At 36.5% G+C, this 26,519-nt stretch overlaps 1 protein-coding gene across 1 annotated transcript in view; it reads right to left on the bottom strand.

The window, feature by feature from the left end:
- CLNK (cytokine dependent hematopoietic cell linker) overlaps positions 1-26,519 on the bottom strand; it is a 55,796-nt gene that overhangs the window by 5,461 nt on the left and 23,816 nt on the right. The window contains exons 5-18 of the mRNA XM_010710415.4: positions 23,014-23,054; positions 20,881-21,043; positions 19,994-20,067; positions 19,645-19,690; positions 16,665-16,693; positions 16,313-16,332; positions 14,858-14,986; positions 11,805-11,832; positions 9,723-9,741; positions 8,485-8,554; positions 7,453-7,493; positions 2,890-3,023; positions 2,451-2,528; positions 406-561 (exon numbers count right to left, since the gene is read on the bottom strand). Coding sequence (XP_010708717.3) covers positions 406-561; positions 2,451-2,528; positions 2,890-3,023; positions 7,453-7,493; positions 8,485-8,554; positions 9,723-9,741; positions 11,805-11,832; positions 14,858-14,986; positions 16,313-16,332; positions 16,665-16,693; positions 19,645-19,690; positions 19,994-20,067; positions 20,881-21,043; positions 23,014-23,054 — 1,028 coding nt within the window. The remainder of the gene's footprint in view (positions 1-405; positions 562-2,450; positions 2,529-2,889; positions 3,024-7,452; positions 7,494-8,484; positions 8,555-9,722; positions 9,742-11,804; positions 11,833-14,857; positions 14,987-16,312; positions 16,333-16,664; positions 16,694-19,644; positions 19,691-19,993; positions 20,068-20,880; positions 21,044-23,013; positions 23,055-26,519) is intronic.

The following is a 26,519-nucleotide window of genomic DNA, read 5'->3' as shown; positions in this document are numbered from 1 at the left end:
AGCAGGCCAAGCTGTCAGATATATGGAGTTGTGTTTCTGCTTATCTTAAATATACCAGACTACAAAATAAGCTACAGTGATAGGTAGTACGATACATACCTGGAAAGGGAGGACTTTTCCCCATTGCTTTGCAGGTGTTAGAGTAGGTAGAAAAATCCTAAGTACTTAGGAAATTTTTGTGTTGATTTAAATCAGAGCATGCTACGTAAAATTTGATTTTAAATTATTAACTTGAGGTTTCTTGAAACATTGAGATGCAATTCAAATGCCAGTATTGTAAAACAAACTTCAGTGAAGCATAGCAAGTATGTTATATGAGAGGTTTATAACTGTCTTTGATGTTAAGAACTTGTATAGTGTGACACAGAAGCAGTAGACTAAAACATAAAAAGGGATTTTACTTACATCATCTCCTCTGAGCCCTGTTCCCAATGCATACTGCTGACTGTCTTCCAGAAAACGTACTTTAATGTTGTACACTCTTCTTCCATAATAGACAACCAAAACGTATGGTTCAGTGTTTGACTTCTTTGAACAGTCTCTAATCAAGAAAGTCTCATCCTGTATAACACAAATTATTGTAGCAGTTATATTGTACATTGTGGTAAAAAGTACATCGTATCATTTACCCATAACTGCTGTTTGGATTAAAATCTTGAAGAATTAGTTAATTATAATTGTGTGATACTGTATAGTTAAAAGAAAAACTATTTTTTAAATGAAATTTAATGTAAAAAAAGGAATGTAGAAAAGTATTTTCTTTATATGTAATACAGCTCTGTTAATAATTTCTGTAAGTTGTATATAATTAGCCAATAGTTTGACTGATAGTAGTGAAGAATCATGTGCTGCCGTATTGTACATTGTTAAGCTGAAATCTCTATCATATTCTAGCAAATGATCTCAAAGTGAAAATGGGATATTGAAAGTCAAGTTGCTTAAAAGAGAGAAGTTAATGAGTGACTGTAAGTAGGAAGAGAGTAAAGACATTATAATTCATTGGTTTTCTCTTTGCTTTCAAAGACAGTGTATGGATGGAACAACTGTTTATGATACAAGGATATGGTCTTTTAATGCTTGCTAGGACCTTAGAGTTCTAAATTGTAGAGAGTCGTACTCTGATCTGATACACATTTACACTGTTGGGGTAATCTCAAAGCATAATACAACTTTTACACAATTGTTACAACAATTTAAATGACAGTGAGTTTCTTTTAGAACATGGAATAATAAAACAATATCCATGAAATGTAACAGTGAGAACAGAAATAATACTGAAAGATAGTTTTGGCCATTTACATGTGTGCTTGGAGCTGACACCCCTGCAGAATCAGTCAGCAGGCTGTTCATAGTCATATGTCATAAAGTATATAGGCAAACATTTGCATGACTGCAAATGTTTTAGCAATTTCACTCAGTACAGTGAAGCCTCTCATATGCCTGAGGAGCTCATGAACCTAAATGTTATCTAGAAAATGTTTCAAATTCTGTGATCTGTCCAAGTAGGTTACTCTTGTGGAAAGGCCTGAGGAAAACGTTAACAGTGATGGAATGAAGACATCCCCACATTATTTCATGCAAGCAATTTTGTATTATGCCAACATGATATTTCTCATTTATGCGGTAGAAGAGCAAAGGAAAGGAAAATAAAACGTCAGCTTTTCAAAATTACTATTTCTTTTATTTATTGCACTGAGTGGGTACTCACATGTATGGTTCTATATTTTTAATTGTGAGAATATTAGAGAATACAGGAAAAAAAAAAAGTAAATTAACAAAGCTAAGAATTTCAGAGAATTCCAAGCATTACCCAAGTTTTAGGTTTTATGTGAATAATAACAAATTAATGTCACTTTAGTAGGAGCTGCAGGAGTTGCTGACCAGAACTGCCAACTGCACCAGCAGTACTGAACTTAACTTTTTTTTTTTTTTTTTTGAGAATGTGCAGTAAATGGAGAAACCAAGAGATAATATTAATCAAGGAATGCTGTTAATAATGTTAGTGTATCTGATTCTGTGCTTGCTGAAATCAGTAGTAAAGCTCATGGAAATGTCTACATTTGTGACATGTTCTGTAGAATTTCTTTCTGGTGGATCTGGTGTATCTGCCCTTCTACCTCCAGCATTCTGCTCACCCTGCTCCCTCCAGGCTGTGCCTTTCAAAGCTGGAGATTAATAATGACTGCAAAACAGCAAGTTAAGTGGATGCTTTTATGACAAGAAGTTAATTAAAAAGTAAAATTGTGTCCTTAACCTCATCAGTAATGTCTGGTGTGTTAATTGCTGGACTAGTTGATAGAGCGTATGTGTTAGCAACATTTTAAACATCATCATCAAAGTTAGTATGGATTATACAGCTAATTTACAAAAAAACCTGAGCTGCTGTAGACAGTTTTAGGATGTTTTCTCTAAAAGTTTACACCATGAGTTTCAGGATAAATTGTACTCACAGTGTTCTCCTCCAGCAGTGCTGCCTCTGCTTCATGGCGATCGTATTCTCCCATGTACCATTCATATTTGTGTAAGTCCTTAATTTTAAGACATAATAATCAGTGCATAGAAGTGAACCTCAGCTGCAGAAGCAAATGTCAGTAAAAAGACTTTATATCTAATTTGCATTTAAAGCAACTTTATGGTAGTTTATTAAAATAATTATAATGCATCTATATCATGAAATCATTTTGGAAAATCTATCTCAAAATAAACATCTAAATTGTTATCAGCTATGCTGGATTGTTTTCAGGGATGTTGAAAGCTCACAGATTTCAGGCTATTTAATTTCTTAGAGAAATGTGTTCAGTAGGCAGCATTTCTTAGATGTGTGCATGCTATAGATTGATAATCCTGTTTTCTGAAAATCCTCTCTCTGTTAAGTAAAGTATTCTTTACCTTTTCGGTGGGTTGGGCAATGTATTCCATTTCCTCTTTGACAAGTGAATGTTTTGGTTTATATTCACATGTTGTGTAGTGTATGGGAGGCGGTGACCTCTTGACTGACACATTCTCTGCATTTACCGTGGACCCTGTGAAAATAAATTCAGAAGGAAAAGAATTGTATTGCTATTAATTTGATCTTAATTTTACCGTATTAATTTTATACAATAGAATAGCATTTGTGGTTTGGTAACCTTTGAAATTTTGAACTGTTTCTTATGATGACCCTTAGGCCAATGCAGCAGCAATGATACCAGATTCATGCCTCAAGAAATGTAAAATGTTTTCTGATGTATTTTAATTGATAGCAGGTTCTTCTACGCATAAGGGTAGTACGTATAGTACACATTTAGGGTAGTATGGTCAGGTTGTGGTTGGACTTGATGATCTTTAAGGTCTTTTCCAACCTGAGCAATTCTATGATTCTATGAGCATAGTGAAATATTAAATATAAATTATTGATAAAATATCAAATATTACATAACATGATTAATGAGGGATGTATATGTTCATCTGTAATTCTGCTCTGCTTTTACCCATCTGAGGATTTTCAGACAGATGAAAAATGTCTTCCCAAAGCAGATGATCTGTAGTCTGTATATTTAATGCTGCCTTTAGCAGAGTATCACCTGGGATCTGTGCGAGCATGCAAGGCAGGGTGGGAGCATCAAGTGTGGGGTGATGTGGGAAGGCTTGGACTGACCAAGGCAGGTGAGGCTGCAGAGGAAACAACCTTAGAAGAGATTCCAGGTGTATGGCTGGGATGCATTTTGCAGATGCACATCATGAGAAAAAAAATGGTTAATTGTAGCGTAAAAGCCTATCCTGCCATACAATAGAAGGCCTTTCTGTTTGTTACATGCAGTGCTATTTGTAGAAATGACTTAATGACTGTCGTAAATGAGAAGAATGTAATAATTGATGGCTTCCATCTTTTCCTTCTGGTTTGTGTCATAAGAGATAAACACTGCTTGCCAAAATGATATTCTTATTTATTGTACATGTTTTATTATATGTTTTAGTATATTATTCTTCTACCTGTACGTAAAATATGATAGCATATGAAGGGAATTCAGAAACTTTTTCATACAGAAGAATAATAATTGTAATTGTTTCATGTTTTTGTGTTGTACGTACTGTGTTCTGTTTTACAGCACCATTACATTTGTCTCTAAGTCTGTAAACAATTTGTCTCTAAGTCTGTAAACAATATCCACTGATGTCAGTAAGAAAAAAAGCAATGTTTTTTACATATTGATTCACATTCACAGGGCAGTCGATCTGCTCAGAAATGAAATTACTGAGCCGATTGTGTAAAGTGTTTGGAGCCAAGCATCTGCATTTTCTTTCTGTGATCAGATTGAGTTGTTAAAGCGCTAATATGCTGTATTAGGTTTATTATACCTTGAAGCTATCATTTGTATTCATATTTCATTTTTTGTGACTGTTCTCACATACTTCATTTTTAAAAGACACTTCACGGTTAGCTCTACATTTGTGACATGTTCTGTAGAATTTCTCTCTGGTGCATCTTAAGCTGTAGGATGAGAAGTGGATGGTGATGCTCACCAAGAAATTAAAGAACGGTTACATTTTTGCAGGTAATAATTTGTTTTTAGCAAACTAAAAATATCAGTGAGAGAGGAATATGTACTTACATATGGTAAAAAATATAAGGTTTTTGTATATATCTAATAAAGTCAATACTTTATAAATAAAATATTTTTTTTTATTTCAAACATGGACTTTAAAGAAAATTGTAGGATAGCAGGGTGGTATGGGCACTTGTTTGTTCTGTCCCTGTTGTTTCACAAGGGTAGTGATTGTACAGAGGGGAAGGGAGTTGTGCCTGACTAAATGACCAAGAGGAACAGTGGAAGTTTCTGAACCTGAAATTGGTACAGGGCATGTAGGAAAAAGAATCAGTTGTATGCAAAAGAGAGGATTGAGAGACTATTGAGAACAGCTTGGAAACAGAGGGAAAGGGAGGTTTTTAGTAGATCTGCAGGAGAAGAGAACAGATGGAGTTGTGCTGCCAGCAAGACTAACATGTCAGGATGTAGAAGTGGCTCAGTGCAGGGCCACCACCTGTGGAGCTGGAGCTTGTGACACAAAGCTGAGGGAGGTGGGCATCTTTGACCTGGCAATACCTGAGGTTGAGGTAAATCCTACTTTGAACAAATGGCCATTACATGCTTCCTGGTTGTAGTGGAAATGCTAAGTCATGGCTTGAACTAGTGATTGAGCACCTGGTGGGAAGGCAGGGCCAACCCAGGGGAGCTCAGGTGCATGCAGTGAACCTGATGACTAGAAGGGGTAGAGCCAGAATCCACCCTTCATTTAAGGGTTGGCAGTGGAGGCAAGAATATCTGGCTGGATCCTTGCTTGCCTGAGGTCTTCTAAAGGTAAGCAGATTCTTTTTACAGCTGCTGCATTTTGACTTATCCTCACTTGCTGTAGCCTAGGACTTTGCTACCCTGCTATCGTTGCTGTGCTTTCCATCGCTTTATAGCGTTACGTTGGTGTTTATCTAGTTAAAGCACAAATTCAGATTTTGCAACTTGTAGGCTATCAGAATAGCTTGAAAGCTTATGTTTTTGATAGGGCATTTGCAGAGGCAGTTGAGGGACAGTATGAAAGTACAGTAAGTGTTAATAAAGATAGCAGGAGGTTAAGCTGCACAGATGTGTCTGATTGCCTCTGAGTCCCTAAAGCCTCTGGGTCTCAAAGCTTTGCTTTAAAAACTGAGATACAATATGGGTGAACCTGACTGGTGCACTTCAAATGACATTCAACAGTGGCAGCAACAACAAAAAAAAAAACAAAAACAAAAAACAAAAAACCAACACCTGAAGCAAAACAAAAAGATGAGGATCGTGTTATTTATATGTACTCCTTCTACAGTATACATCTTTGTTATTCAATTTAATAATGAAAGGCCAGTATTTTAGAGACTTTCCCTTCTAGCATCTTTTTCACTTCATCATGTGTTTATGCAAAAAAAAAAAAAAAAAAAAAAAAATTGCAGTACACAATCGTAAGTTTTTTCTTTTGCTTGCATATTTCTTACTGTTAGGTTGAGTTAATGAAGGATTTTTGGTTTTCAGGTCCGTAAGCAGATGCTGTTTGTTTAAATCTTATTTACTTCCTTTATGAAAGTTCTTTTTAAAGTAGTGGAAAGTTTATTTACAAGGAGAGATGAAACATAGAAATTTGGTGCCAAAAGGGTTAAATAAAAAAGAAGCTTTTTATTTACTTATTTTTTGGTAGAGATAGGTTGGCATGCAACAGATCCAATATGATACAACAGCAAAAAGCTAGCATCGCTTTTAAGGATGTTTGTGAAAGTATCATTTTCAAGAATAATGAGGCAGAGTGGTGAAACCATTCCTGGGCATGTCCAGCTCTGGGAATTGCGGACAGCATGGGGACAATGACGGGAGTGACATTGCCATGGTTACCGGACACACCACCCCAAGGGCTGGGGCTGGGCACAGCCATCACTGCTGGCTCCCAAGCCTGTTTGTTCCTTCACAGAACGCAACGCAGTTCAGTGAGTCATCTATTTCTAGCCATAATACACTGACAGAACTGTCCCATTATGCTACCTGCAAGTCCCTCCCTCGAGGAATCTGCAGAATACCGGAAGCAGTTTTCACAAAGAAAAGATCAATGCATTCACTTAAAGTCATTAAAACAATAGCAGCTGCCATATAACATCCTCAACATCTGCAGCTTCCAGTCAGCTGACCACAGCTCTGACCGAGGAGGAAGCCTGTGCTGCTTAGTGCCCTTTCTTCCTATCTTTGCATACCTAGCTATTTGCATTCTGCTCCCATCCCCACCATTGTTCAGCAACTCATCCCAATCTCCTTGCTTTTCTGAGGTCCCAGCTTAGGCATTTCTGAACTTGAGCCATGCACACAGTACACCAGTAAGTCCTATTAGTTCTTACTGATTATGCCATCATGTTATTTTATTTTATTTATTTATTTTTTTTTTAAAACAGTCAATCGTCTTGTGCTGGCACTTCTGGGGTGGTTAAAGTCCTGGAGCATCTTCCATATGTGGGAAGACTGAGATAAATATCTAAAATGCAGGAGTAAAGGTAATAGGGGTGGATCCTAATGCATAGCAAGCAACAATAGAACAAGAGACAATGAGTGGAAACTGGAACATGAGAATTCTCATACTAACCCAAGGAATAACTTTACTGACAGAGTGATGGAGCACTGGAATAGACTGCCCACAGTGACTGTGGAGTCTCCTCCTCTGGAGACCCACCTAGATGCCTTCCTGTGAGCCCTGCTGTAGGGAACTGCTTTAGCAAGGGGTTGGACTCAATGATCTGCATAAGTCCGCTCCAGCTCCTACGGTTCTGTGACTACGTGCATCAAAAATGCCCAGTGCAGACACACCCACACACACCCATAGAGCTGGTGCTTAATGTGTCACCCTAACTGTGATTAGCATTTCTCCATTCCTGGTTTAGTTTTCAAAGTGAACTCTGGTTCTTACCTGAGCTGCGAACGTTTTTGGAGCTCTGCGTATATTGAAAGCTAGGAGAAAGTAATGAAAGGAATGTCAGAAAAATATTTCTCTCAGTGGCAATTCTTTAAGATCACAGAGACAAGTACGGCTGTGCTACCCCAAAATATTCTTTAATCCTTCAACACATTGATATTTTATACACTTCTGGTTTCAGGTGGTGATTTTGTGTTTAACAGCTTTTGGCTGATTTCTCTTCCGTTAATTTCTCCAGCCACTTTTTGAAGTTACGTATCTTTTTTGACTCTGACAAGTCTGTGCAAGAGTTTCATGTTATATTATGATGTTTTATGACAATATTATTTAGAACTGGGAAGTACAGTGGTCAGGTAACTCCTCATAACAGAGCCACTTGTACAATACTAGGGGTCTTATGTACTGTCACATTTACTATGGATAATTATTTTATCTTGGAGAAGTATTATTGTCATCAAGAAGGATAGATGAGAGGTTCAGTTCAATTGTTCAGCTGCATTTGTCTACTTAAGGAGGGTGTTAAATCATAGGCACATTTCCTATACTTTATCCTATTCTTTTATATTTTATTAGTGCTCTAGGGAGGGTGTGGTGGATTTAGATTGAATAACACATTTAGAAAAAATTTACCTAAGTTAGACAAGTAGAAGAATTGTGGCAGACTTCTATGGAATAGTAATTGGCCTTAAGAAGGCCACGCATATATTCTTCGTATATGAAAATAGGGTGTAGTGAAAATGCTGAGGCTGGAGGTGGAAGAGTGACTTCATATGATATGTTTAACACTCTTTCTTGAAAACTTAGGCAAAAATATAATACAGTAGTATGCTAATAAAGATAAAAATTCAAGCATAATCTGAAAGAACTTCCCAAGGATGGTTACTCTTGTGCTTCAGGTAAAAACATAGTGTGTCACTCCATGGCATCAAGAAGTGATATAATTCTGCTTTTATTACGTAACGAAGTATAATTTTTTAGTTGCAGAAAGTATAGGTCTTGAAGCTTCTAGTACAATGAAATTCTTACCTGGCTTCAGGAATATACTTTGCTTTATACTGTTGATCTTGTACCATCAATTCAAGTTTCTTCTTTGTATCTGTATCAATTAATAAAATGTGTAAGAATTTATTATTTCCTCTCATGTGTAACTTTGACAGAATCTAGCAGCTACTATGAAAAAGAATTAAGTTAACCAAGTTCATATACAAAGGGAAGCAGTTCAATGGAGAAATAGGCTACAGTTAGCTTAATTTAAATCAGTCAACTCATTATTTCCGTGAGAAACATTATTGTAGTACTGAATGTTACATGGTGATGCTGAACATTACAGGTTTTGCAGGTAGTGTATATAATTAACATAATGGTAAAGAACTGAATGCTATATTAGAAATGTACAGAGAGTTTATAAATCCCTTTTGTGGAGTGGGACAGATAATGAATGTATCAATGCAGTCAGTACTATTTCTACCTGAAAATCAGGAAACTGCACCTTAATTCACAAAATGAACTGGTTGCCAGAAGAAATTATGAACTCATTGACAGGGAGGTGTAAACAGCATCATGATTAGTTAGCCTGTGTCTGTCTCTGAGGTATTGTCAAGTAAAAAAAAAATATATTTTTTTTTCCTGGACCTTTATGCATACATACAACCTGAGTGACATAAGGTGTTCTTTTAAAAGCTTTGTGTGCATTTAAAGAATTTACATATTTTTAAAACACTATTTTAAAACAAAACCAAACCACCACCCATTGGTTTATTTGTAGCCTCCAAAAATCTTTCTTTCAAAATTCTCAGCTTCGCATCTCTCAGGAGAGAGTCAAGATGGAGAGAAAGGAGATGATGTGTAGGCAGATTAGATTTGTGCCTGGTTTTTTAACCTTTCAGGATATCCTTCTCTCATATTTTTAAGGTTCCAATATTATTTTTTTTTCCCCTTGGACCTTAAGAATTTGATTTGCCTGGAACAAGTATGTTGCTCTGCTTCCCCGGATAGGTGTAGCAAATGTTGAGTTTAATTCCTTTCTCTGCTCAACTCCCACGAGTGTTCAGGTCAGTCTAAATCTCTCTGTTCTCAGCAGATGTATACTAATGGGATGTCTAATACAGTTTGAATATAGAGCCAGACTGTATGATCCTATATAGCAGAATATATGTTAGTTTCCTTTACTGATTACCTCAGATGGAGTTTTAATGATAGAATACTTTGATCTTGTAATACAGAAGAAAGAAAAAAAAATTAATATTGTATAATTAAATACTAACCTTTATCTCTTCCAGATGCCTATATAAAATAACAACACAGTAAATATTTTTATTTTAATTGCCATCTTGAATTACCACAAAAAATCCAAATATCTTTTCAATTTATAATATTATTCATTCAACATTCAACTATGAACACCTAATCACTTTGTCAAAAATTCACACTAAATTCTCATCTCAGTCCACTGGCAACAATAAGAAATGAATATTCAGGACTATAAATGAACATAAGGTTTATCACAATGATCACCATTTCATGATCATTTTTGCACATCAGTTTAACTGACAATATGGTTCCTCATTGATTTTTGTATGAAATCAAGAGGTTTTGATTGACTGGAGACACACTATCTGAAGATTAAAATCAGTCATTTCTTTTCAGAGTCCTTAACTGACAGTGTAATTACTTTTGCTGTCGTGGCAGATATTTCATTCAAAATCACTGTGCGGAGAGTCTAAATACAGCGTATTATATTACAAATAAATGAATGACAGACAGGTATCGAGAGACCAGAGTTTGGTGCATTTTCACTGTATTTCTGTAGTATTTTGATTCACGTGGGAATAGTAACAATTTTGATAATTAATTTGTTACAGGAATATAATTCATAAAAATTAAAGAGAAGGTTTTTTTGGTCTGTGTAGATGTTGCTTCTTTAGTCTTCCCAAAAACTTATCTTCCTGTTAATGGTTTTGCATTTCTTAGAAATTAGTTCTCCCATTCAGGTTGGAAGGGACCTGGGCAAGTACCTAGACCAAACTTCTACTCAAAGCACAAGATGGTTGGTGAGGTCAGGCTCAGAGCTTTGCCTAGCTCAGTCTTACAGACGTCCAGAACAGAGTCTTCATTGCCTCTCTGGGTCACCTATTCCAGCATCCTTGTAATTACCCTCTTAATTTTTTTGTTTTCCTTTTTTTCTAGTTTTCCTCTGTCAATCACACTGATGAGCACTTTGGTGTCCAAAAACTTGGCAAGGGTGTATCTCGTCTCCTCCTTTGGATCATGCTGAAACTGTTTATATCTTAGGAGCAATATGAATGGGAGGTGAACCATTCAAATCCAATTTTATTATCTTTTCTGTGTTATGAGATATACAGTATTTCTCCTTAAGATGTAGCCAAACTATGAGCTTATTAGGAGCTGCAGTATTTGCACAGCTGTATAGTGCCCAGCCAGAAATATTAATTACAGATGTAAGATGTTTATTGTTCTTGGGAGTGTTTTTTTTATTTGGTTTCTGTAATGAATCAGTATCTGGGACATGGCAAAGCTTTTGTGTTGAAATATTATCTTTCTTGGTAATATTGTTTGGCTTTAAATGTGAATTACAATATTGCAATCAAAGTGTGTTTTTAATAACCTCTCAAAGCGTAGGAGTTTCAAACCATTGGAGGTTCTGGGACAGCCTTCAGGTTGGGACGGTAGAGAATTAAAATTCAAATCATTTTGAAGTTAGACTAGCTTATAGGTTTGTAATATGGCATCTGTGTTAGGAAATGGCTATATTTAGCTGGCGTAGAGATTCCTTTATTTCCTGTTCTCCCTTGCAGTGAGATAAAAAGAACGTTATAGCAGTGTATTATGCCTTTAAGTGAGTTCATGGCATTGCCTCTCAGTTTCTGCCCTCTGTCCATAGGCTGCTTAGAGGTGTGGGCGGTGAGGGAGAGCTTTCTGTTGGCAGCCTCTGTTGGAAATGAGAGCCCAGAGATTCTTCTTTAGCATTACTGGCCTTGAGAGCACACAAGTGCCTCTCCATTCTGCACAGCTTTCATAGACATCTGCAGCATTTGGCACTGATGAGATGCACTTTTATTTGACTACTTGGGAAGGTTGCTTAACACTCTGTGTGCTTTTATTTCTGTAAGGAACTTCAGGATCTTAACTGTCATTCACAGCATAGCAGTTTTGAAAGTACTATACATTAAGAATAGATATACTTATGATAAAAAATAATTTGGTTATTACAGTGGTTTTACCTACCAGGCCAAGTCATGACTGAAATACTGTTACATCACAAGATGTGCAGCCCTAAAAAGTGCATGGTTTTGGCAGTAATAATACATACAAAGATGATTACTTACTTCATTCAGGTCTCTAAAAGATAGATGCCTGGAAAAGAAAGAATTATATGTAAAAATTTCATTATCATAAAATAAAAATGACTGAGAACTTAAATACTTCAGTTACATCATTCCTGAAAATTAACAGCCCTTGGCATTTTATTACTGCTATAGAAATTCAGAGGCTGGTTATTTTTAGACATAAATTATTTGCCGGAAAAGGTTATAGACTTCCATAAAAAAGAACAGCATCCACAGTATTAATTATGGCAAATGAGAAAAGTCCCATTTAGGATTTATTCTGCGAGGAGAAGAGATATGAATAGTTATAAGCTTTGTTCTGTATCCTTCATCTTATTCTAAAAGTATTATTACAAATATTAAAGCCAGGTAGAAGCAGGGTTTTTTTGAAGACTGAAGATTTTCAAAAATGAAACGTTCACAGTGGCAGAAAAGTGTAGATAAAAGGAGATGCAAACCAGGAACTCGTGATGCAAACTGATAAAGAGAAGTGGAGAACACTCCTTCCGGTCCCAAATCAAGTTGGTAGTTAGGCATTTTGATGCTGTATTCTGATAGCCTGATCAACAAGGATACCTTTCCGTCCTGAGAGAGGATCACCAGAAAATATTCTGCCCCTCAAAAGGGGCAACGTATCAAATCTGACCTATTTTATTGGATGTCCTAGTTTGATGAACACACATGGCGTTTATTTCATAATAATAGAGATTGAGGTCTAGGTTTTAGAAGTTTTTTAGGAACATTAGATATGGATAAGCACCTGGTAATCTTCCAAAGGCTCCAGGTTTCTGGAAATTCAACGATTTACTAAATCATTCAAAGAGAATGCAAAAGGAAGAAAGTATATAAAACACCCTGGTGGCTATCTTTCAAGACTTCTTCAGTGAAAGGAGTCTCTTCCTTTTATCTGTGCTGAAAACATAAGCATGGTGGGTTAAAAAAGCAAGAGATTTGAGATCTGTTGGGGGAACATTTCCACAAGGGAAGGAGAAAGGAGAGGACATGTTTCAGGTTTGGATAGATGCTTTTGTGTTAACGTGTGATTTGTTAGCTTGGTCTCTGAGATCATTTTATGATAAGCAGAAGACTGTACTTAGAATGTTGGGTGCCTACTAAAGTTAAGAGATAAGGAAGGCTTTCTTGCAGGGCAGGACTCCTCCATGAGGGGACAGGCCACTTTTATGGCCCATCTACCCTAGGCTTGTAAAAGTTTAATTCTCACCAAACCTTCCAAAAACATAAGATATGGCTGTATTTTTATGAAGATATTTATGAGAGTGTATAAATAACGATGTGTATGATTTTATAAATCTTGTTGGAAAATAGAATGTGCACTCCTCAATCATGCCTGCAGTTTGATAGCTTTGCTTACAGTCTGGCAGGTACTGGTGCAGTGCCGCGCTCCTCCATGCTGCAGTACCTACATGTGTTTTCTCCCTACCAAGGTATGACTGGATTGGTGATGGGTGACAAGTATTTTGAGTGAAGTGCCTCTGTGGGAAATATGTGAAGTACCTTCCCAGATCATGTGTGGTCTTAGTCTGTGTTACCCGTCTCCGACCTCTGTGACTGAAAAATCTGTTACAATTAACATATATATGCATTAGAAAAATTTTGGTATTTATAACTGCAATGTGGAATCTTGTGGTTATGATTTTTTTTTTTCTGCCTCCTTTCGCTTCTAGAATAAGAAATTACTTGTATTTATATTAAAGAATTGGTTTTGTAATAGGACCTTTCAAATCCCAGTGCTTTGCATACTGATGACTGCTGGCAAGCACAGCCTGTAGTAGTTCTCACAGCATTCGATTTACGTGCTGCCCTACCAAGGGGAGGGATCAGTTGTGGGATTTGGAACTTCTCAGTTATAGGTCAGGTCATACATCTGAATATGAAGCTACTTCATATTATTAAAATGTCTTAACAACCAACAGCTTTAACCTAATCCATGAAAGAATTTAAGTGCCATTCAGGAAAAATAAAGCATACTCAGAGCTAGCTCTTTAAGTATATACTTGAAGTAAATTTCTTCATGGATTTGTAAGCTGCTTTTTTTTTGCTTTTTTTTTTTTTTTTTCCTTGTGGGATTTGTACTATAGGATTTGGACTCTGGTGACCTTTGTGAAAACGAAGCGAAATTCCACCTCAATGAACTGAAATTGAAGGTATTTGCAGAAGGTTGGGTAGAACTGACATGGCTCAGTTGTGCCCAAAATTCTGGTTGCAGTAGGTTTTCCAAGAGGCACTGTGCATTATACCTGGCTGTCCCTGGATGTGTACCAGTCCTGTTCTCAGTGTGTCCACCGCCTGCCTCATTTATGCACATATATTTTGGTCACATGGGAGTGCACTTGTATCTGGCTACAGGGCAGTGAGCAGCGCACATTCATTTTCATGTAGCTCAAATATTATATGAAAATAGCAGTCAATCTCGTAACTTGGCATACACGTACTCTATCATACAGCTGAACACAACTGTTGGACTTACTCTCTATCCATGCTCTCCAAATGCTGTATGAGCGTGTGTGTTGTATGAAATATGAGAAGCTGGAGGGATTCTGGTGTAAAGGATTGATGTGATGGCTGGAGCAAGATTTCTGGCTACAGATTTATCTTTTTTGCTGACTGTAATATCCTTAGGATATGGAGGTATTTCTGTATCTCTCTGGTACAGTCAGGGTATTTCCCCATACTTGGCTTTCCATTACCAGCTGTGCTGAGCAAATGCAATTACTTTTACTTAGAAGTGATTGCCAAACCTCTAATACGAGTGGGGAAAAAAAAAAAAAAGGACCTTAATCAAAGTATTCATGAGAGTTCCACCTACTTCTCCACTTCTTTACTTCTTTACCATTATTTTGGCAGTTTTTTCTTTAAAAAATGCTTGTATCAGATTATGCTAAATACCACTTCTCTTGATTATTCACAGCTGTCTAAAGAATCAATAGCTATATTCTTAAGTATAAGCAGAAGTGCAATGGAGAAGTCTGGTAGTTTTGACAGGGAGAGTGTTTTGATTCTCAGGAAATCAGCATGAATAAATGTAGCAGTACCTTGTGGGCTTTGCTGATACTGGAAAAGTATGAGACTGGCTGGGTGTTTCCCTGGTGTGGAGGACATGGCTGCTTATCTTCGGTGCTGGAGGAAGTGGATGATACTGTTTTGGCAATGTCTTCAGAGGCCTGAAAGAGCCAAGGGAGAATTGGAAGAACTTTTAGGGACTGAAGGAGGTGCAAAGACTGTGTTGTAAGTGCAAGCACAAAAGGGAAAACACTGGAATTTTCCAAGAGTATTTCAATGTGTTTGTGCTGAGCTTAGCCCAGCTCCATGATTCAGTAGCAATAATATTTTTAGATTATATTCTACATTTGCAAGAATGTGCTGTACTGTGTTCTATGCCACTTAGCACTGCTTTTCATGCTCTTCTCCAGCATATGCCAGCTCTTCAGTGCTGATATCTCTGGGTAGGTAAGGCCCAGCTGGGAAATGCCCTCCAGCTTACTTAAGTAATAATATAGAATCATAGGATGGTTTGGGTTGGAAGGAACCTTTAAGATCATTTAGTTTCAATCCCCCTGCTATAGTCAGGGACACCTCCCTCCAGACCAGGTTGCTCACAACCCCATCCAGCCTGGCCTTTAATGTGTCCAGGGTGGAAGCATTGACAGCCTCTCTGGACAAAGTGTTTCAATGTCTCCCCACCCTCACAATAAACAATTTCTTCCTGATATCTAGACTAAATCTACCGTCTTCCAGTTTAAAGCCATTTTCTCTTGTCCTGTCACTATATGCCCTTATAAAAAGTCCCTTCCCTGCTTTCCTGTTGGCCCCTTCAGGTTCTGGAAGGCTGCTATAAGGTTACCCTAAAGCCTTCTCTCCAGGCTGAAAAGCCCCAGCTCTCTCAGCCTGTCCTCATAGGAGAGGTGCTCCAGCCCTCTGATGAACTTTGTGGCGCTCCTCTGGACCTGCTCCAACACCTCAATGTCATTCTTGTGTTGGGGGCCCCGGAACTGGAATGTTCTATAGTTCTGATCATATTTTAATCCTGCTTACATATCCTACTGCATTCAATAAAGCATTGAGGAATAAACTTAGCAGTTTGGGATTACCTTTCAAAATTGTTTTATTTATAGCAACTATAATTGTTTGAGAGTGGGGAAAAAAAAAAAAAAACATAAAGTATACTTTTTTTTGTTGGCATACAATAGAAAAATTTATTCATACATGTTCATGGAATAGAACTTGATCTGTTTACTGTGGGGAATAAATGACTGCAATTGATTTTTATTAACATGATTTGAACTTATTTAAAAAAAAAAAAGGCAGAAAGATGTAAAAGACAGTGGAGATTATATTGTATTGTGAATAGAATCTAAGGAAATTAGATAAATGAAGAGGTTTCTCTGTCCCCATCCATCAACAATTTGTGGCTGGATTGAACCTGATTCCAGATTTCTGGACATCCTATGTTGGGAAAAGTATGAAAGCTATTTCTGAACTGATCTTACCGTGGGGGAGGCAAGGGTTTCTAGAAAAAAAGAAAACAAAAATATGTTTGAGCTTTTCTCCCTTGTTTTACCAGCAGAAATATAAGTAGTTCAAATTAAGCAGGCATATCTGTGTCAACAGACGAAGTTTTATGTATTCCACAACACATAACATAGATTCAAATATGCCTCTTTAAAATCATTGAAGAGTAAAAGATGCCATTGTAAACGATGAATACAAATTAGTGAGGTAACATAGGCCTGCAGACTTCTCATCCTTTAGTTAGTGCTAGCAAAACTGGAGTGTGCTTTTTACAAATATATTCAACAGCGTAATAGCCTGTGCAAATGTAATTGATGAGAGAATGCTTACCTGGAGTCCGTATGTTTTCACTCTTTCTCCTAAGATAATTATTAATAATTGTTAATTGACTACTGTCCACATAATCCACTAGTAAAGGTATAGCTTTATCCCAGAATTGTTATTACTGACAGCCCACCCCTACCCACCGGCTCATTGCCACCACATTCATCCTGCTAACATATCCACATCTCCACCATTTTTCCTGCTTCCTAATGGTTGGCATTAATTAATGTCAACCTATTTTCAGGGGCTGGAAGCTTCAGTGGTTCAGCAAGAGATTGTTGTCTGTGGGAGTGAAGGCTGAGACTGCTGGAGATGGGGATGAGTGCGTGTTTTGTGTTGGCCAGACTGGGCTCTGAATTTTAATGTAAGTGCAGTGAGTCTTGTTCTGTATTTTATTTTGTCTTTTCTGAAGGTGGATTCACAGATAGACTGAAATGCAATTTAAAATTCCTACTAACAGTTTGTACCTCTCTCCAATTAAATACTAGACTACGTATACTTAGATAATTGTGGCAATTCTGGAAATACTGATAATCTTTTTGTACTGCAGCCAGGTGAATCTTTCTAAATGACAAACATTCATTTCATTAGAGACATAACTAGAAATTACCTGAAGTTAAAGCAGGAAAAAACAAGTATGTTTTATTACATCAACTTGAAATACAAAATAGAGCAGATAAAATAATCTTCATGCTACTTGATAAAACTGCATGAAGTTTGATTTTGTCCCTAGCTTCCAATGTGACATATTTGAAGCTGATATTTATTCAGATATTTTGTAAAATTAAGTATTGTTCTGAGACTTTATTGTGTGCTGATTATTTGTGTTTTTTTTTTTGTGCCTGTTTTGATAAAAAATATATCTATGTTTTCTGTTGTTGTTGCTCTTTCCAAGTTTACCATAATTTGACTGATTTTTTTTTTAAATGTATACGAGATATCCTACTGGTTAAAATAAAATGCATAGATAAGATATTTACTGTATTTGCAGTAGAGTTTGATTTGTTAAATATTTTCCGAAGTTTTATGTACAGACATCCTAAGTAATGTGAAAAATCGTGAAGTAGAGCCTGGGTTCCCCCTCAGGTAAGCCATAGCAAATTGCTCTGAACTAAAATAATGGCACCTTAAGTATTTAGCAATTTGAAAAAATAGTTGGGAAAAATAAAAGTTTTTGTGTTATTTATGCCATCTGGTGGCAAAGCCACTTAATAGCACTTTGTATGAGAATAAATGTTAGGATATTTAATAACAGGGTAGTTACTTAAAAATACTAAATTACCCACAGGCATTATTGGCTTAGGAAGTACTCAAATATATATAGGTTCCATCCTCAAATTGCAGAATTCAAGTTAGCTGCCTGCACAGTCCTTACTTCATCTCTCTTGATATCAGCACATACCTTGTGCATACAGATAAACACATGAAGCCAACTTCAATTCATCATGGAATTTGAGGCTTTATCAAAGCTGGCCAGCTATCAGATATCATTAATTTCTGCAGATTTTGAAGGTGGCCTGCTTGATATTTCTCTTATTTCAGCTTTTGTACAAACTTAGTATTTGCTCACAAAATTCAGTTTTTCATTCTGTGAACTTTATACTGCTTAATTTCTTCTGTCTGTGGTAATTATTTGGTTCAATCCTTTGAGTATGGAAAAAAAGGGGAAAAAAAAACAACCTTATATTGCATGGGATTCTTTGCATTACTTTTCTGGCTTGTCAAATGTCTGAAAATTTGCAACGAACATGGTGATCAAATTTTCCTGGGTTCGTAATTGCATTCTTTCTGACCATAGTTTGGATGTGGTTCAAAGATTTGAAATGATAAGTGGAAAACCCTTTTGAGGTGATCTGAATATCTAATTCTTCAGTTGTTGACATTGTGGTATATTGCTATATCTTAAGTATACAAAAAAATGTAGAAAAAAAAGTGTTTAAAATATATTTTTAATAGAAACTTATTCTTGATTAAAATTGTAAAGAATTTAATAGTTGCAGACCTCATTAAATTTCTAAGACTCAGACAGCAGCCTGTATGCAACCACAAGAAACAAAACAGAACAAACAAAAATGAAAGGCATATTTTCAATTCAAAATTATAGAAATTTGCAGCTAATTTAAAGTTAATGGCAAAGGAGTGGAGAAGCAAATTTACACCAGGTAATTCTATAGATTTAATGTATTCTGAATAGAAGAATATTGTCAAGTAGCTTTGGTTGCTCTGAAAGTAATGCCTTCTACTTATTTCCATGGAAATGACATCAGATACAATGAGCTCAACACTATTTGATAGAGCAAATTGTCTTCAAAATACTATTTTGCAACACACTATCATTAGCTATGCATTTTTGCTAGCAATGAACAAGAACCTGCATGCCATGCACCATCAGAGGTGACCTGCTGCTCTTGCCACTGTTGAAATGCACCGCCCACCTCCTTGCTGTGCTCACATTTGCTGTTTGGTTTCCATAAACATTCAGCAAGCATTGAGGAATGTCAGTGAGTGCCATTTTTTTTCTGCGTGGAGGAGTTCAGTGACACACCTCTTCTTCATGTGCTCTTCTGTGTCAGATGCCATTTTGTTAGACTGCCCCTCTGCTGCCATCTGTCACATGGCAACAAAATGTAGTGGAATACTGGTGGGAAGGTCCAGCCTCTACTGCTATCCCAACAACATCTGTCTCTGATGCTGTGGGCTATTACAATAAAACAGGAGGCGTTATTTTTGGAGCAGCCCTCATACATTTCTATTGAGAAATTGAGGTCTGGATTAAAGTATATCTAATTTTTTTTAAACAATTATATTAGTATTGGGTTGTTGAAATAGTGCTTGAAATTTAGCAGCAGGATTATTTGGGAAAGTGGCTGCTGTTAGAAGCAGTTAGTAGTCTTTTCTATCATCTGCAATGTCTGCTTATGTATCAAAGCTAAATATGGAAGCACTGTTTTCTGATTGCAGAACTAGATAGACTTCTCAATTATACCTTCAACATTTGGCATGTTCCTTGCCTCTAGAGCAGACGTATGTTTCTGTAAATAAAATCAAATAAAGGTGTGATGTTAGACATCATACTTGAAACTGTAGCTAGTAAAAACAGCGCTATTCTTGCCTGAGATGCCACAAATAGTTTGTAGATCCATTCTTGACCTCAGGCATCAACAAAAGAAGGTGAGCTGAGAGGACATAGTTGCATAGCAAAACAGGATCCTACATGACCTTGCAAAAATCAAATTGTTCATGGCTAAGGCTTTAACTGGAGTGCATATAGCTTTATGTGATATTACAGAATAGAGGAGATGTGTTTGCAGACAGAGCTTAAGGTCTTTACTTACAGGCAAGTACTGAGGGGGATGAGGTGGGTGGCTGCTCGCGTGGGTAGTACCTGAAGGCTTCAGACAATGTTTATCTGTAAAAGAAGAAGAAAAAGCAATCTTGAGTAATTCAGTCTTTTGAAAGATGCTGTCTTTCCATTCTTCCTCATCTAAAATTTTTCTCAATTTTAGAGTTATTTTAGATCTTTGTAATCTGTTAATTCTAGACATACGTATCTGGGATGATATTTTGCTTCTGTAGGCTGGTTATTATTTGGTTATGTATATTTGGGCATTAAATTTGACTTCAAATTGCTTTAGTAACCCAAAATGTGACTAATGCAACTATCTTGTAAGGTTAAGAATGCTTGAGAAATACATTCTAAGTACTTTCTTATTACTGATGTTACAAGTGTCAGAAAAATGCCTTTGACAAGCCTGCTACATTTGTTCAACTGCAAATTATAATCTGAAGGAAACTTTTTAATGTTTCTAGTTTGTTTTCCATCTCAAAGTTTTCTGGGCTTAAATAACACTGTGCTTTCCTGCAATGGGTGTGGGTTTGACCAGTCAGATTTTGAAGATTTAATGTGAAATGAGATCATAGAATGAGTTCATGAAAGCAATACTGTAATGAAAAAAAAAAACAAAAAAAAAACAAAAAAAAAACAGCAATTATTAATTTAACATAATTTAATGGAAAAGAACGGTAAGTTTTGAATATGAAGTTGAAGATAAAGCTCTTCTCTTGTCCCTTCCCATTAGTCTTTTATATTTCAATTAAACTATATCATTTAAAAAAAATACAGAAAAAGCAATACAAAATCTGAATGAAAACACACAAAAAAAGTGTACTGTTCCTATTTATGTCTATGTTTGGCTCACTTCCAGCAGACAGAAAAAGTTACCTGCATATATGGAATCCTGTTGAGGTTTGGAAGGAAGGATTCTCAAATCTTGGACAGCCTTCAGAGTGGAAGAACTTACTGTCTCATAATCATCTTCATCCGCATCAGATAGTTTGGAGGATGATTTTAAGTCATCCTGTCCCCTCTTTGTGAAATTTCTGTCCTACATAGAAGGGCAGGATATATGCAGATAATACAAACAAGTTTAAGTTCAAATTAATTTAATATTTAGAAATGCTTGAGGTCTGGAACCAGGTATTTTGGTACACTGTACACTTTCTTGTGGAAATTGACAGGTTGGAAAATAATAGAGGAAGTAGTTTGAGGATCTAAACTTTGAATTTCTTTAATGAAATAGACATTTTGTAATGTACAAGAATATGTTAACTAAATAATTGCGTATTTCATGGTTTAAAATAAAAACATGAACTGTTTCTGAGAATTCACACTAGAAAATTAGCAATCCAAGAGACTCAAGATGTCTCGAGATTTGCCTATCCTCTTGTTCCAGGTTGGCTAAAAATTTCTTTCTGGTGTTCTGCTCTGCCCTTCGTGCTCACCATTTACGTACTGGGACAATGCTGCTGGTTTCTTTAAGGGTAAATGCACAAGCAGCACAGAGTTGAGATTACTGTTGCATCATCTCAGCTGAAGGTACCTGAAGTTCAGTAAATAATGTCTTACTACCAGAGACAGCATAGGCGTATCCACCCACTGTGTACTTGCAGCTTCCCTGATGTTTGTTTTAATCTGTTCTTAAATTTTGTGCTAATGGGGAATCAATATCTTCTCAAGGTGTTGTCTTCCACTAGCTACCTGTCCTTTCTGTTAATGCTTCTTCTCGAGCACTACAAATTATTCCAGTTTGTTTCACCCTCCAAGGGCGAAATACACAAATAATTGATTACTAACCGCTTTATTTCAACTTTTATTATACTCAATGTTTATAATTATATTTTCTTTTAGTCTCCTCACTCCTAGACTAAACAAGAAGAGTTCCTTAAAGTCTTTTCTGAGTTCTCAGCCAACTCAAAGGATTTTGATCCTTATATCCCCAGTATTTTCTGTCAACTCTTCGAGGCTATGCACAGCTTTATGAAAACATCAGGGAGATGTCCAAGAATATACTGTTTTTGACAATACATATCAGAGTAACATTTGTCTTCCTATAACTGCAGAAGTTAATAAAAAAAAAATACCACTATATCCTGTACACACTCTGCATGATACATGGGTTTGTAGGGTATTCTGCTGGGTAACTACTTCCAGTTCACTAGCAGACCTCTGGGAAGTACAGTGAGAGTGGATTTTTTTTTTTTTTTCCAAACAATTGAAAATATTACAAATATTTACAGATTCTTACAGTTTGCTTGTGAAATATTCTTCTGGGAAATGCCAAAGACCTAACAAAATTTAAGATACATCACATCTACTGCTTTCTCTTTTCCCAGCATGGTTGTATTCCTTCTAAAAAGATTATTTTTGTTCGATGAATCAGTTCTTTCCTTGTACTGTTCTGTGCCATTACTGCCCTCTAGTTAGTATTAATTTCATGTAGTATCTGACTGTAATTAATTAACCTTTCTGAAGCAGCCAAGATATTGATTATATCAGCCTTCTTCGGTCATCCTTTATTTGTTCAGCTTGCTCTTGAAGCAACAGATCTGTGCTCTCTTTTCCTCTTTCTCTAACTTGTAAGGTATTTGCAGTCTTTTCTTATACATCTGACATCTGAAACTCAAGATCAGCTTTCATGTAGAAGTTGGAAGGACGTTTAAAATATGTACTGTTATCTTTTCAGCTTTTATTTGCATTAGTTACTTATTAAACCTTGAGGTTTACAATTTTTGTGCTTGTTCAGCTTAACTCCCGCTAATTTTGCATGATCTTACAATAAAGGAGTATTTCAGATACGTACTGTAAACAGAGAATTAGGTCAGTTCTTTGATCCATCTCCCACTAAAACAAAGTAAAAGTTGTTCTGTGTACTTAAAAAAAAAAAAAAAATAATAATAATAAAAAATTCACTTTCTTTATTAACATTGAGGACTACATTTTCTGCTACTAGTGTTGTAGCCAGAACACACATCTAGGAGTGAAAGGAAGAGAAAAATTTAGGAGGAACATACTTACAGTACAATATGTATTAGCAGGAACATTCCTTCTTTCATTTTCTATATGAAAGGGAGAAAAAAATGTTAGCAGATATCATTCTGTAGAAAAGGATACAATAACTAGTAGCTTACATAAAGGAATAAAAGTCTGTCATCAGCACAGTATTTTAAAGATAAGTGGTTTAAACAGCGGGGCTGATGCAAATCCACCCATGCAGTGCATGAGGAAGTAGCTCTGTAGCATTGGGATTCACAACCACTAGGTTATCTGAGCCCGCTCACAGAAAACTCTCAGAGGACATACTTGAGCTCCTACCTGTTTTCTGAGTTTTGCTGCCTGGTGCAGAACTGCACGGTTTACTGCTGTTGGACTTGGGGATCGTGGTCTGGAAATCCCTCTTCTGTATAGAAATATATCTTGTCCCTTTAGTGGTACAAGAAAATCTGACCTCCTGCTTTCAAGACGGAACTAGAAAAAGAGTTGTGCTGATGTCTTTGGTGTAATTCTTTGGTGTAATAGCACAGCTCTTGCCCAGGAGATGAGAGTCCTGGTTTCATCTTTAGAAGCTTCCAATCCACAATTCCCCGAATCAAGAGCAACAGCTATCAGTCTGCAAACTGTTGCAACTGGTAGCTGTTTGCCAACAGATGTTATCTCATGATATCAAGAAAAGCACAGTGCAGATCCAAGGGGGCGATGAACAAGAAAGTGCATTCATTTGAGAAGAGTCCTTAGTTTAACCCTTAACTTGATTTACACTTTTAATCTGGGGACTGGTGAATGCAAAACAGCCATGGTATGTATGTACCAGCAAAAGCCCTTGTCCGGGACTGTTGAACAAACCCTTGCACAGCCTGTCTTTTGCCTCACAGATCTTGCATCTGTGGCTGCATAATTGTCTGGTTTTGAAAGCTGAGCATTTAAGTTCTTCTGTCAAGAGTAACTTACAACATGCTCCTTTTCTAGTTCAGTGCTGAAAACAGGTTGTCAGATTATCTTGTGCTGCCCTAGTAACCTGTCTTCTAACAATGTTCTCAGAGAAGCCAGTCTACATACCCAGCCTCTTTAAAATTATTGAAGTATTTTTTTAAAAAAAGATTTAAATAATGTATGAGTCTGCTACTGCAGAGTGTTGTATGCCCCAGCAGATGGCATTCAATGTTCATTTATACAACACAGATAGTGTTTTAATCTCTTACACAGAGGGTCATGAATGAGAGGCTGAGTTATTCATGTGAATTAGTTGTCTGATTTTTCTGTTTAGTTATGCTGATGTGGATCAGAAATAAGCCCAGTTAAATCAATGGCACTGAGGAAAAGTGATGTAGATGAGAGGATAATTAGACAGGGCCAATATAACAATGAAAAGACAGTCGCAGTCTTTAAATAGTTGTCTTTTTACTTCTGTTAATAAAAAATGTGATTCTATCTTCCACAGTGAACAACAGAATTGAAAAATAGTGGTAAACGTTAAAGCTATTAAGCCACACGTTTCATGACTTAACTCTAAAAGGGGGCAGATGTGAGCCTTCAGGATGATTTATTGATATTTAACATCAGTTTACAAACTGATGTACAGGTTTGTCTATAATCTATTCTGTTACCCAGCAATCACCACAGTTTGAAAGAGCTGCTGCCCTCCCTCTCCTTTTCTTCTGAGAATGTGTGCTTTACACAATGCAGTGAAGGAAGAAGTAGAGTTGCTGGTATCCTGTGGACATTCCTTTTACATGAGATGAATTCCCAGATATTTGCTTTGAGTTAGCTACTGAGTGTGCACCAGATTTAAATTACAGGAGGAGCAATTTCTGAATGTCATTTTGGTAGTAAGAATTTAATATTTCATTTTGTCACCTATGCTAGAAATTGGGCCATAGACATGCTGGACATACTGCAATGAAAAATGCTGGCTAGGTAGTAAAACACTATCAGAGAGTCTCACCACTTAGGAAAAGATGATTTCCGTTATTTACTATATATACATTCTAAGTGGATGGGGCCCTGGACAATCTGATCTAGTACTTGATCTAGTGGCTGGCAACCCTGCCTATGGCAGGGGAGTTGGAACTTTATGATCCTTGAGGTCTGTTCCACTCATGCCATTCTGTAATTTTATGATTTTATCATTCTAGAACTTCAAATCCCTTGACTTCCTGTTGTATAGGTATGAAAGAAGACAGAATCACTGAATCATGGAATGGTTTATGTTGGAAGAGACCTTAAAGATTATCTAGTCAGATGCTACTTACTAGAGACACTTCCAAATAGAACTTCTTACCAAATCCCCATCCAAACTGGCTTTGAATACCTCCAGGCATAGGGGATTGTTAGCTTTGCTGGACAATTTGGTCCCTCATCATGAAGAATTTCTTCCTCGTTTCCAATCTAAATCTACGTGCTTTCAGTTCAAAGCTGCTGCCCCTTATTCTGTTACTACACATTCTCTCCCCATTTTTCTTTAGGCTCCTTTAGTTATTGAAAGACCACTCGAAGGTCTCCCTGAAGCCTTCTTTTCTCTGTCCTGAACAATACTAGTTCTTTTAGCAGTTTTTCACATTTTTACCAGATAGTTTGCAATCAAGAGGATGTTCTGTCACTAGTATTTTTTAGTGAAATATGACAACTTACAACTGGCAGGACTTTTCTCAAGCTGGAGAAACTGAACACCTGCTCAGTATTAAAATTTCTTATGCTACAGCCTCAGTAAAACTAATAGATGGAGTATGTCAGTTGTAACAATAGTAAGGAGTTATATTTCTATGGCATATGTGTGGGTGGGCTTCTGCTAGCTGACAGAATGTCTGATGCAAAGGGACAAAAGAGAAGAAATGATTTTTTAATTAATTTGCAATGAAATAGAATTGCATGCATTTTGTGGCAACCTTACTTACTTTTCATTAGTGACCTTCAAAAAGGTGACAGATTAACAATCTGTGCTTGAAAAACTAATATCAGACTTGCATCCCTTATTTAAATGAAAAAGCAGAAGGTAAATCTGTTTCCATAGACTTCGATGGGTCTATGAGTGCACTGTGGTTTTTTTCAGTCATTTTTGTGGTGTTTCAGCAAGTGACAGAAAGTGATAAAATGTTGTGGGCTATATTTCAATGAATCTTGTGATACTTACAGAGTGTCTCTTAGCCCTTCAGTAGAAAAAAAAAATGTAGCTGAAAAATGGCAAGGAAGAATCTGCATAGGAGTTTTCAGTGTCAATATTTCTGGTCCAAAAGTACAGTGTAAAAATGTCAGTATTTTCCTCTGGTCTCTAGAGATGTTAGGTAAGACAAGCAAAACCTTCCTAAATCATGTCTATAATTCCAGAAGTAAGGAAGAGAATAGGCAGTCTTCTCTTCAGAGATTGTGAAAAGCATGTGTAAAAAATGCCACTTTTGTGAGCTTTTGTGGTATGGCTAGTTATCTATACAGTATAAAAGATGTATTGCTAGATTGTTGAGTTATATTTTTCCAGAACTGCTATTTTTTTTTTTTTCAGCTTTAAATTAAATCTTATGTATTATATTGCA

This window comes from Meleagris gallopavo, chromosome 4, assembly GCF_905368555.1.
Source record: "Meleagris gallopavo chromosome 4, MGAL_WU_HG_1.1, whole genome shotgun sequence".
NCBI lineage: Eukaryota > Metazoa > Chordata > Aves > Galliformes > Phasianidae > Meleagris > Meleagris gallopavo.
This window is presented reverse-complemented; position numbering and strand designations above follow the sequence as displayed.